The sequence below is a fragment of the Ammodytes marinus genome (assembly GCF_949987685.1).
Source record: "Ammodytes marinus genome assembly, chromosome: 8".
Lineage (NCBI taxonomy): Eukaryota > Metazoa > Chordata > Actinopteri > Uranoscopiformes > Ammodytidae > Ammodytes > Ammodytes marinus.
In genome coordinates, this window is record NC_137212.1 from 11,483,192 (window position 1) to 11,495,899 (window position 12,708).

Below are 12,708 nucleotides of genomic sequence, written 5' to 3' on the forward strand. Positions count from 1 at the left end.
CCGGTTTCATTTGTGTCTGGTTGAAGGAGCCTTCAGCTGTGGAGGGTACGGACTCTCTCTGCGGTCCTGGTTCACAATACAGACCGAGAAAAAAACAGCAACCCAAGAAGGCCCCGAATCAACGGGACGGGAGATGGATATCAGCAAACGGACGGTGGTCGTCACAGGTTTGTCATTTTCTTCTTCTTCTGGCGGCTGTCGTCTTCTCTGGTCCGCGGAGTGAAGTGGAGGAAAAGTTGTCCAGATGACAGCTGCTCTAACGTTAATGGCGTCTGGTTGTAACTGCAGCTGCAGACACATTTTCTCGAAGGTGTAACAATAACAAAATAACATAACATAGGCTTGCTGTGTTCAGGTTGATTTTAATAGCCTAATCTACTGCCAAGCGAGGGGAAATAATATTTTATTGTTGTCCTTCTTGAATGGCCACATCCAACAATATACGATACACATTTAATAACAAATAAATATGTAACATAATTTATTAGAAATGGAACGCTGATATGTGATAAATGTGTAATTCTTGGCAAATAATGATGAAGGTTATGTCATTAAGGTATTAGCCTATTATGATCATAAGCTCAAAGTTATTAACTTTCATTTGATTATTTATTCCTTAAACAATAAACGCCAGACAGCAACAATTAAAGAGGGAGAACATGCCAAGGCTCTAACATATAGATACTATTCTTGTAAAGCCGACTATTTTGTCTATTGTGAGTCGGTCAACATCAGGCCTCTTTTCCAGACACGGGCAAAGTTGTAACAAATGTTTTCATTTATCATTGCAACATGAAATGTCCGACCTAGAACTGTTATTATCAGCTGCCTGCTTCCGACTAATCAATCTTATAAGCTGCTTTTATGTTTCATTTAAAAAAAAACTTTTTGCAGCACTATCTATTAAATAACAAAACAATCTATGCAATGATCAGTAGTATGAATCTTGTACATCTTCGACTCCAGCCACTTCAATATAATATTTTCTAAGTGTACAAACTACAGTCTTGAACTTGGATTCTGTGGAGGACAGGAGCAGCAGAGACTTTGTGTTTCAGACACAAAGGGTTGCGGGAGCCTCAGCAGTCCCAGCTGATAGGAGACGTGTAGATTTCCTGGGAACAGCAGTCTCACAATAGCTGGCCGGCTGGCAGCTGCTGGCCCTTCACTCTGCTCCTTTTCAGGCTCCTGTCAGACAGACTGAAACCCCCTCCACTCAATCCCCAGGGGCCCGCTGACCCCTGGATGGGTGGTGGAAGGGGACCAGTCATAAGAGTCATAGGTCCTTACATAAACAAGCCACGGAGTGAATATGCATAGGCTGCTGCTGCTGTGATTTTATAGGTCATTTGGAGTGATGGAGGGATTTTTTTTTCTGATAATGATTCATGATAATGAAAGCAGCATAATGCTTCTTACAAAGGTGTTATGGGTTTTCTAAAAAAAAATTATTTGTCAGTTTGATTTTCTGCACACAGTTGACTGTTCATGTTACCAATGCAATATTTAGCTAAGTAATCAAAGTCATGATTTGTTGACAATGCCCCTTTTTTGCATTCTCACCGTTAAATAACATTGAAGTATCTCTAGTTAAGTATTTAAACTTCAAGTCAAACTACACATTAGGATCTTGTATTCAAGCCGCAATAAGAAACTGAGAGGTTACAACAGTTGGACCTCTTCATGCTCTATTAGAAAGGAATAATAGTTAAATTAGACTTTGGGAAAATAAACTACTTTCAAATATCTATTTCAGAATTAAGTGTATTTGCATTTGCTTATTTTGTTGTTTATTTAAATAATTTTCTGAGTGATCCTGAAACACATAAATAGAATAAGATTTCAAAATTGTTTAAAGAATTGCATTAATTTCTGTTTGTTATAACTTATATCCAATGTTTTGTCATTCAGTGTAGAAACCAAATAGACTCCATAATATAACACAGTACGGAGTCAAACACCATAATAACATTATTTTTTTGCAGGTTTTGAGCCATTTGGAGAGCACACGGTCAACGCCAGCTGGGTAGCAGTACAGGTGTGTTTCATTGCTTTTTTAATGCACATGCATTTTTTATTTTCTATCGTGTTAAATTACAGTGTATTTCGATTTGTTTCTTTTTATTGCAAATTGAATATCTCGTGCTAATCCTGTGACATGATGCTGTGATATTGCCTGGCGGCTTCACAGCGTACAGCAGGGTGTTGGAAGCGCTCTTGGTCCGACTGGGGAAACCACATGTGGGGGATGACGGTGGTTGTCAGGGTGTCTAGACGGACTTGATAAGGATATTAAATGCAAACAAAAGGTGGCTTTGTGGCGGGGTCACAGACGTGGTCAAACAAGCCTCTTTTCAATACAAGTGGGGGGGTCAGTGTCCGGGCCAATGGTCCTGCAGGGAGATGGGGGGAGGTATTGGTCTACTAGCTGTGAATTTGACACGGTTTTATCTCATCAATAATATGTGTGATTGCATCTTTTTTTTCCTGCTGTTGTCGTACTTAAAGAGGACCTATGATGCTTTTTGACTTTTATGACCTATAAACGTTGTTATGATGATTCATAGTCATGCTTAACCATACTAAATTATCAAATAATGACTTACATGCATTTTGACGTATTCCCTGCTGACTGTCTGGGGTGTCTGTGCCGAGCACTAAACACTATTCTAGCCAGTCGAGAAGTCACGTGTTCAAAGCGGTCTACCCTTTGTAACTTTGTGACGTCGCATGTAACTTTGTGAAGTCACCACGCGGATGTTTCCATGTATGGTAATGCTGTCACTTCCCTGTTCGCGTCTGCCTCGCGTCTGCCTCGCGCCCTTATAGGTCCATGCTCGTGCTTCCCGCCACTGAAAGTGTTCCGGAAGGAAGGTAACCAATCACAACGGAGTGGGGTTTGCAGGAGGGGGGGAGGGTAGCGGAGATGGCCGATGCACAGGCGGAGGGAGCGGAGATTGCCGAAGCACACACACTCAAGTGTTGACAGGACGTGCTGGATCGCCAAAATAAGAGAAAGAGCTTCCCGAAAATCTACATAGTTTTTTGTGATGTGATTCGTGTCAGGTTGCTCTATAGCAGTGTAAAACAAGAAATTAAGACCAGAAAAGTAGTATAATAGGTCCTCTTTAAGATGAGTATTGCAGTTACACTTTTGGGTTTTTTAAAATCAACATTATTTAAATTAAGTTAAATGCAAAATAATGTCATTTGTACACAGGGCCGCCCATAAGGGGTAGAAAGTGGGAAGGCTTTCTAGGGCCCAGCCACTTGGGGGGGGCCATGGTCTTTGGAAGCCAAGAACCTAACTTAGCTAAACTTTATTTTTAGATATTTATGTCAATATCTATTCAAAGTTGGGTGTTTACACAGAGCCGCGGCTCCGCTTACGGCCATTTAAAAAGCAGTAGAAAAGCAGAAATGTTCAAAATGTTTCAGATTGAGCACAGCAGAGTGTAACTGTTTCAAACATAATCCATCCTATACACCCTTTGTGTGCCAAATGGTGACAAGATTGGATTTTGATATTAAACAGTTTTGGCTGGATTATATTTCCTGAGTCGTTCCTGCTCACGGAAAACACATGTAGGCCTACTTGCTACTTGTGTCTGGGTGTCGTTGTGAAAAGAATTTGGACCCCATGAAACAACAGGTTGGGTACCTTTTGTAGTTCTTCTACATTATATAGTTACTCTGTAATTTTCCTAAGTCTACAAATGGGTTTAAATTCTCTCTCCCAGGACACGACCAGACAGGTCTGACCAGTTTTTCAAAACCAACCAGCTGGATCATACCACAATGAAGCTGACGAGCAGCATCATCCTGTTTTAATTATTGCCGTAACCATCAAGGTCCTGCTTTCTGTATTGTTTCTAAAAATAAAAAATAGAAATAGACCTAAAAAAGGTCTTAGTGCAAAGAAAGACACAAGGCACAAAGAAGTTGGAAATAATTGAAGGAACAGATTTGAGTTCAAAGATTAAGAACTTTTTTGTAATGATTTCAGTGCTTTTGCAGTGATGAGAGGAGAATGAACTAAGCCTAAATGTTGCAACCAAACATAGGCCAACTTTATAGTTATTAGGGTAGGTTGGTTTGGTTATTCATGTGGAGAACCGCCTTTTTTCATTCGTGTGTGAAGAATTTGTTGTTGATGTTGTTTTTTAAGTGTTATTTATTTCAACAATACCCCCAAAAGATTTCAAATGATTTAATGCAGGGGTGTCCAAACTACGGCCCGCGGGCCAACTGCGGCCCGCGGCCCGCTTTTTATTGGCCCGCGGACGATTTTAAAAATATAATGTAATATGGCCCTTTGAAAAAAAAAAAAAAAAAAAAAACATTTTTTTTTTTTTTTTTTTGCATTGCAGAAATGTGTCCCATAAAAGAAAAAGAGCACTAAGCCCATCCCAGAGGACCCTGCATAATATTTTATTTTAAATTAATATTATTATGGAAAATCTATGTGTCCTTCTCCAATAGCTTCTAATTCATCTGACACATTGTCTCCATTTTTTTCATACAAAATTCTTCAGATTTAGCCTCTTAATTTTCCTCTCAAAGTGCACCAGATTCATGCATTTCACTTTAAAAACTTTAAAAAATCTCCCGGGGGGGCATACCCCCGGACCCCCCTAGGAGAGTCGGGATCTCAGCTGGCTACTATTTTCACCCAGCTGGACATTGGACAAAAAAGCAGAAAACACTGGGTTATCAATGGCATTTAACAAGAGGGGGAATGTATCTGTTTAATGTGCAAGGAAAGTGTTGCCTTGAAGAAGGATTACAATTTACGAAGACACTATGAAACTAAACATCAGAGCAGCTACATGTCCTGATAAACGTGTTATTTTTGCAAAGTGGCCCGGCCCTTCGTAGATTTTTCTGTATGTGGCCCTCAGTGAAAAAAGTTTGGACACCCCTGATTTAATGTCACGTGCAGAAATACAAAAAAGTGCAATATTTGGTGCAGTCAATTAGTGTATCTTATACCAGAAACTAGTAGCATAGAAAACATGCAAATTGTGAAAAAACTGTTTGCTTTAGTGAATACTAAAGAAGAACAATGTCTCTGTGTGAACTGATTATTTTGTAGGGATCTGTTGATCTGTTAAGCAATTGTGTGAGTGTAAGGGAATCAAAATAAATTGGTAGGTATGCTGGGCTAAGTCAGAAATGTGCTACTATTTTAAAATAATAATGAGCCCTTGCTCCCCCAACTGTCCCTGCAAGTCCCTGCTTGATAAGATAGTTAGTCTCTCTACAAATACATGTATGTGTTTATTGAGGGATGAGCGCACTCACACACATTGCATGGGTAAGGGGGGCCCATTGACTGGAGGTTTTCAGGGGCCCAGCCCTTTGTGTGGGCAGACCTGTACATGGCGAGGCAAATGAGAGACATCTGCCCTCTAAGAAAAAGCAAAAAATTTAGTTTCCACTGAGGCTGATGCTAAAACAGTGCTAACATTCATTACAGTGCTCCAGACATCACACAATCTAATAAGCGGCAAATTGCTTTAATATTTTTGTTTGTCCTGACAGGAAATGAAGAAGCTGGGACTGGGCGGTGAAGTGGACCTGCATGTGTCTGAGGTTCCTGTAGAGTACCAGACAGTCCAGAGTTTGGTTCCTTCATTATGGAAGCAGTATCGTCCAATGGTAAGAGAAGAATATGATGTGACCTATCCACATCATTCCCTTTTCAAAAGTGCAGTATCTGATAAGGGAAATGTTAGTTTCAATGATCTGATAATAAGTGTGCGCTACACATACTACATCAAACAAATTACTAGCTACAATGTGGCTTTGATGCAAACAAACTTTTCGGACGTATACAATTAGAAAATTGATCTTTGGGTTTCATAGGGGTCAATAATCAGCTCAGGATTGATAGTTATTGGGTTCAGATCTGTGCTTTGGGAATTTCTGGTCCAGTTAAATAGTCATAGCTCCTTTTTCTCCGGTTCAAAAAGGCACAGGAGTAACAGAGAGCTGCCGCAGATAGTATATCCGGATTCATTTGTGCTTTGTAGCAGAGATACTTTAGTAATTCTGAATTGTGTTTTCATTGTTTTCTTTCTCTGCCAGTTGGTCGTTCACGTTGGAGTCTCAGGTATGGCCACCACTGTCACACTGGAGAAGTGTGGCAGAAATCATGGCTACAAGGGTTTGGACAACAGCAGCTTCTGTCCTGATTCGCAGTGTTGCATCGTGGGAGGCCCGGACTGTATTGACTCAGTTATTGACATGGAATCGGTCTGCAAACGAGTGACTGCCTCGGGGCTGGGAGTAGCTGTGTCCGTCTCCAAAGATGCCGGAAGGTAATTATTTACTTTCTTTTCCCCAGGTAGACTCAGCATTCTGTTTTGTTTTTCCTTTCACCTCTGAATCACATGCTTCAATTTCTGAGGGGAAGAGACTTACAGGAACATTGACGTCACTCTGTCTTACACAATATTTGTGAGGTATATTTAGTTTTTAGTTTGACAGTATGACAGACATCTGAGGTGTAACTGAATGTTCACATGTATTATTGCCAGAGGTGGAAAGAGTACAAAAATATTCTACTCAAGTAAAAGTATACGATTACTTGGATGAAATTTTACTTAAGTAAAAGTAAAAGTACTGGTCTAAAAATCTACTGAAGTAAAAGTAAAAAAGTAGCTGATTTAAAATGTACTTAAAGTACAAGTTACTAGTTACTTTTTAACAGAGGGAGGGGGCAGGGGTCTCTTCAGTGTAGGGCATTATATATATAAACAAACTAGTTTTGTTTAATTAATGCAACACTTTTACAAATTAAAGTGCACAAATTAAACAAATCATGTCACCACACATGTATGGATGTATACTGTGTCATTACACTTTAGATAAGCAAATATGGAGCAAATATTCTGTTAATGTGGGAATTTAACCGGTCTACAGACCTAAACAGACTGCAGCTGCAGTTCTAACAATGTAATTGTGTATAATTGATCTAAACCATGGACATTGCAAGGTTAGGCTGCTCGATTTTGACAAATCATAATCATGATTGACATTGTGTAATCACAATTATTATAGACAATTATTCATTGATTTAAGAACTGCAACATGCACTTATTTAACATTTGAAACCATGACTTTAAACATAGCCTCCTAATTGAACTGAAAACAAGGAAAATGCAAATAGCCTAAGAAAAACATATTTTTAATAATTAAATTAAATGAGTGTCAAAATCAAAATAAACCGTTGCAAATGTTGTTGATAGGGCACGTCTTTTGCTAGCAGGAATGTGAGGGCATATTTTATTTATATCTCATGGAGCTGGCTGGATAAGCAAGTTGCATTGTAGGCTACAGTGTTCTTAATTGATGACTGTTGTGGTGGCAAGAGTCAAGGAGCTTTAAACTTCCTGTGTTTTTTATTCCTTTATTGCTTGGTCATAGACCACTAGGATTCAACTTAAAGTGAGTAAACTAATTGGTCGTGATGTTTTGAGGTGCAGCTGGGTCAAATATGCCTTTTTTCTCTCTCTCTCTCTCTCACGGTCGCGTATGTCATCTGACTCGCGTGTCCGCGCGTAACATATCTTGCACATTATTTTAGTCTATTAGTTTTACCTTTCTTCTCGACCAAAGGCTGCCTTTCTGCCGTCTTCTGGAAGTTTTTCAAAGCTCCCGGCAACACGCACCGTCTCCATCCTACTCTGCACTGTTAAACTGAAAGCTAAACTATCAGGTGAGGGAGGGGCCGATCGCACGGCTGGATGAAAGGTTTGCTGCATTTCAAAGCCTTCACGTCTTCACGTGCGGTACAATGATAGTTTAACTAGGATTATTTTGTTTTAATGATAAAGGGAAGCAATGTGTGTTGTTATCATGTAGTCGCAATGTGTTAACTCCTCCTGTCGATCATTCACTGTGTTAGTTTCCGGTATTGTGCCGTAAAAATAAAAGCCCCCCGCGATATTTCTTTTCTTTTCTCTCCTTTCCCTATCTATTTTTTTTACTCAGTAACGCAGGTGATATAAAATGTAGCGAAGTAGGCTACAATACTTCACAATAAACATACTCAAAGTAAAATTATAGGTTTTAAAAATCACTTAAAAAATTACAAGTACACGAAAAAACTACTCAATTACAGGAACGCGAGTAAATGTAATTCGCTACTTTACACCCCTGATTATTGCCAAAGTGTAGTTACTGTATCTTTAAAAGAACACATCACAATTACTACTACTAATAATACAATACAAACTTCCTTTAACACACACACCTTGCCACCAGTTTATTAGTCACAACTAGTAAAACTAGAAGTCTGTAGTCTAATACAACAGTCCTGCAAGAAATCCTATGTTATCATGTTCATGTTGATTCAAGTGGATGATCATTTTGGAGGCTGCAATTTTCTGTGCTGAACTTCAGTCCGTCTACCTGTCCGTCCGTGCATCCATCCATCTAATCGTATTAGACTGTATTAGTTTTTGTGTATGCCCAAGTGTACTTAATAGAATGACAATTGTGTCTTTGGCTATTTTTCTATTAAAATGTCATGTTACTTATTCACAGATATGCGCTGACACTCACATGTCTGCTCAAGAATCAGTCAGGCTGTAGAAACAAAATAGCGGTAGGTTTACTGACCCGGCCCTTAGTAAATAATATGTCATATAGTCTGCTAAATGATTTGTAGTCACTCACAGCAATGCCATGAAGACGTCGATTGGGCCAACAATTATATGGCCCTTTTTATCTGTTTGTCAGCACATATTTTCCCATATGTAAGACAGAAATGGGATCTTATAAGTAAATGTGTGTGCGTGTTGGAAAAAGTGGAAATTCCATTCAGTATAGCTATCCCCCCTCATTCATTTGACGCTGTGCTCTCTCCCCTTATAGGTATCTATGTGACTTCACCTACTACACGTCTCTTTACCTGAGCCATGGTCGCTCTGCCTTCATCCATGTGCCTCCTCTGGGAAAGCCTTACAGCGGGGAAGACCTGGGCCGAGCGCTGCAGGCCATTGTGCAGGAGATGTTAGAGCTTCTGGACCAGGCCGAGGATAAGATCCACTGCCAGCAGCACTTCCACTAAGGGACTTCCAGATGCCAACCAGCCTTCACCACACGAGGAACAATTGCACTTAACCACAAGTAGCCAATTCTTTTTTTCTCTTTTTTTACATGGACAAAATTAAAACTTCCAGTGTATGCTGTCATGGTCTTACGATGTTGCCTTTGGTTTTGCTCGGCCCTTATTATTGTTATGTTTTAATGTATCCTGATGATGTAAAGATAAAATGGGGGTCTCATGACAAACCTTAGTCCCGTGGTAATGTAAGCTTTCGTCCCACTCCCAAGGAACGTACAACTTTGTGACTTTGGAGCAAAGTGCTGCTCATATTTGTTTGGGTCTGTTGGCCCATATTCCAACCTTTAACCCCAACTATGACTCCTGTTAACGCTCCATAATGGTAAGCGGTCACATTCTGGGAAACTGTGAACAACTCTACAGTATTTAACTGCTTAAATGCTTCATCCTCAAAGTTGGAGTTTCGCATTTTGAGTTTCGCTCAGCTTCAATATGTTCAATGTCTACAAATGATTAACAAATCATTATGGTTTATGGACAAATGTTAAGCAGTAAACTGTGTTTGCTTATTTCTGTTTCATTTGAACTGCCTTCTTATTGTGCTGTTTCCCACTTGATGTTTGAATTATTTCTTGTGTCCTTTTTCTTTATAAGAAGTTGTGAATTTGCCTTCTTTTACAAAGGTTATTTAAATCAGGGAACGGGTTGGTTCCGGCTCATATTTCCCCAGTCTGATGGCCCAATTCTGACAGAAAACATCCAAATCCACCCCACTTAGATCTGCCCCTCCAGGCTGTGCAATGTTATTTAACAGATCTCAAGTTCAGTGATTTTAGTTATATGTTCGTCAGAGTTTTGTTTTGGCTACAAAAAGATTTTTTAGAAAATGTTGAACATTTGAGAAATTATTCTTAGAAGAACTCAGATTGCATTGAACAAAGTTTCTTGTTCTAAATGTTTTAGTGTATCCATTAACACTCTTTTTAAATAACTGAATGATGGTAAATCACTCTCTCTTGTTCATGGTAGCTAACTGTCATCACTGCATTGAATTACTGATGCATTAAAATACTTTGTAGAAAGCCTATTTTTTTTCTTTGTAGTTTTAAAGGTGAAGTAAGCGATTTATTTATATTAATACAAGTGTTAAATTGCTCTTCAGTCGTACAGTGATCACTTATATAGTGTGCGCGTTTTATAAAGCCGATCTCTCAGTCACTCCCTCTGCATGTAATCGGCAAATAAACTTTTCGGGGATCCCACTACTAATAACCAATCAGAAGAGAGAACGCTACAAACCGGCACCCGTCTCACTGCCGGTGCACGTGCAGAGCGACAGATGGGTGAATGTGTATGCGTCTACAATGGCGGTGCAGGTAAAAATCATTCCCAATGTCTGTTTTGATGGTTTTTATCACGTTTTATCGCACTTATGGATCTGAGATGATGCTAGATAACTCGCTGCTAGAAGACCACAATGCATTACTGTGGTGACGTGGGGACGAGGGAGGGGACTGCTAACTGCAGTCACTGACAGGAAGTTAGCTAAACTGATTTACTGAACCTTTAAGCACATGACCAAATCACAAAAATCCAAAGTTTTTCTTTTTCTTCCTTCCTTGTGCAGTCCTAATTGTTAGTTTCCTTTATTAAAGCTTTTCATTGTTCCCTTCATTGAATCAGATATAGCTGCTTATTTTATTTGAGGATCTGATTTGATGAAGATGGAATCTCAGTTCAGTCAGAGTTGGGCCTGCATTCTTATTTTTGTAGCACTTTCTGTTCTTTTTTCTTTTGTTTTTCATTTTTTCTTAATCTGGAATATATATGGAAAGCAATGTTTAACTATGTGACTATGCTTTAATTTTTTTCTTTTTGTCACTTTAACTTGAAATATGTAGCTTTTCAGACATGCAAACATCCCTTTTAATTGTGATTGTGAGATATGCTTTAAAAGGCAGATTCCATTGCTGATGTTAATGTTCTGTTTTATGGCTTTTTTAGATTTGAATTGTATTCTCTTTTACTGTGTAGACCAGCGCATGCCACCTACACAGCTTCTGTTCGACCAGTTTCATTAGAAACATTGACTGGTGTTAACTCTGCTCCAGCACCCTGTGTATCCCCCAGAATAATTTATTTTCTTTTCCTCTTACCATAGTCAAGTAAGTTGGTGCCAGGGAATTTGAGTACATGGTCATTATAAATAGCAGAAATGGCAGGTTTTAGTTCTGAGTTTGCCGGTGATAATGTTTTTCATGTGGCTTTGTGAGTGCTGAGAAGTCAAATTGTTGTGGAAGAGCTGCCCCTAAAAATGCCTGCTCACAAAGGTGAAAGCCTCAAGTTTAGGTGACCTCTCTGACCCTGACTCTTTCCTGTGCCTTGCTGTTGTTTATGTGTGTTATGAAAAGGCCTTAAAATGCTCAGTGGTTCAGTTCAAAGATATATTACTGATGCTGTCCAGTCAAATTTGTGGCTACCTCAAAAATACTTTTTTTATGTGTGTCTCTCTGTTGTACAATATTTTACATCTGTGATTTATTGTGAGTTTCTCTGTGTAGGAATACTCCTCAAAGTGTCTTCTGCTTCTGACATTAACAAAGCACTGTTACAATAGGTTATATTGTCTTTTTTAAGGAAATTATTTAACATAAAGAAAATAAGATAACTTAAAATCGTTTTTTGTGTCTTATTACAATTCTGTATTTTTTCCACACTGCTCATTAGTTATGCTTTTTGAAAAAAAACATCTAATTGACTTGCCAATTGTGCCACTATAAAGTTGTTTGTAAATAAAAAATAGTCAAAAAAGGTGTCACTTAGAGCAGCAGCTTCAAATTAGAAAGTTTGAAACCATAGATAGTTTGAAACCGATTAGTCTCGCAAAGCCAGACCAAACTACAGCAAGTAGTATGGTCTGGAAGCACTCCGTTTAGAGCCGTCTATTCGGGGGGAAACTGGGCTGGCCTGTTTTTATTTCTTTAAACCAATCACAATCATCTACGGCGGGGCTAACCCCGGGAAGCAGCCAATGGAGGCGTAGCGTTGTTTGCCGACGCCAGCGCTTAATAGACGCTGGCTGAAGTGGTCAAGCCAGACTAGAAACCGATGAGAGCGTAAATTGTACTGCTGCAGATGGATAATATCTACTCATTAAAAAGTAAAGATTAGATATGTGCCTAGTCTTTTTCTTTTGATTGAAGGAGACTCCTCTTCTGGCACAGAAGAGTTATGGTAATTGCCACTTAACTTCTGTAGGTTACCAGTCCTTATTACACCAGAGCTGAAGAAGTCTCACTAAAAACACTGCAGGGTGTGTTATGCTTTCCATTATCTTGTGCAAAATCCTTCACTCCACAACAAACTCCAGGGGCTCCAGAGCATGTACCTAGGCTATTATATGAGCTCCAGAGCAGTCCTCAGCACAGGGCCAGGCTTATCAGTTTGTTCAGTTTCTCTGATGCTGCTGGCTCAACAGAGATGGTTGGCTGCAAAGCCGCACTTAAAAAACGTAAATATATAGCACATCAATAGGAAAGATAAGAACTGCTCATTACAACTATACATTCAAGTATTTCCCCCCATCATTTTCCCAGCAGGGGTCCACGATTCTTTTATTGATAGCCTACCCA

The 12,708-nt window shown here is 39.3% G+C and overlaps 1 protein-coding gene across 1 annotated transcript; it reads left to right on the forward strand.

Moving 5' to 3' along the window:
• The first annotated feature begins 31 nt into the window (after positions 1-31).
• LOC307254205 (pyroglutamyl-peptidase 1-like) lies at positions 32-11,704 on the forward strand. The gene is made up of 5 exons (XM_080032491.1): positions 32-167; positions 1,986-2,038; positions 5,545-5,661; positions 6,091-6,323; positions 8,884-11,704. The coding sequence occupies exons 1-5, from the start codon at positions 134-136 to the stop codon at positions 9,077-9,079; spliced, it is 633 nt and encodes a 210-aa protein (XP_079888617.1). The 5' UTR covers positions 32-133; the 3' UTR covers positions 9,080-11,704.
• Positions 11,705-12,708: the final 1,004 nt, after the last annotated feature.

Excerpts from the sequence above, each read along its gene's own strand:
- LOC307254205 (XM_080032491.1), top strand. The coding sequence starts at position 134 with ATGGATATCAGCAAACGGACGGTGGTCGTCACAG. Across the intron at positions 2,039-5,544 it reads CCAGCTGGGTAGCAGTACAG|GAAATGAAGAAGCTGGGACT; the intron begins GTGTGTTTCATT and ends TTGTCCTGACAG. Across the intron at positions 5,662-6,090 it reads GGAAGCAGTATCGTCCAATG|TTGGTCGTTCACGTTGGAGT; the intron begins GTAAGAGAAGAA and ends TTTCTCTGCCAG.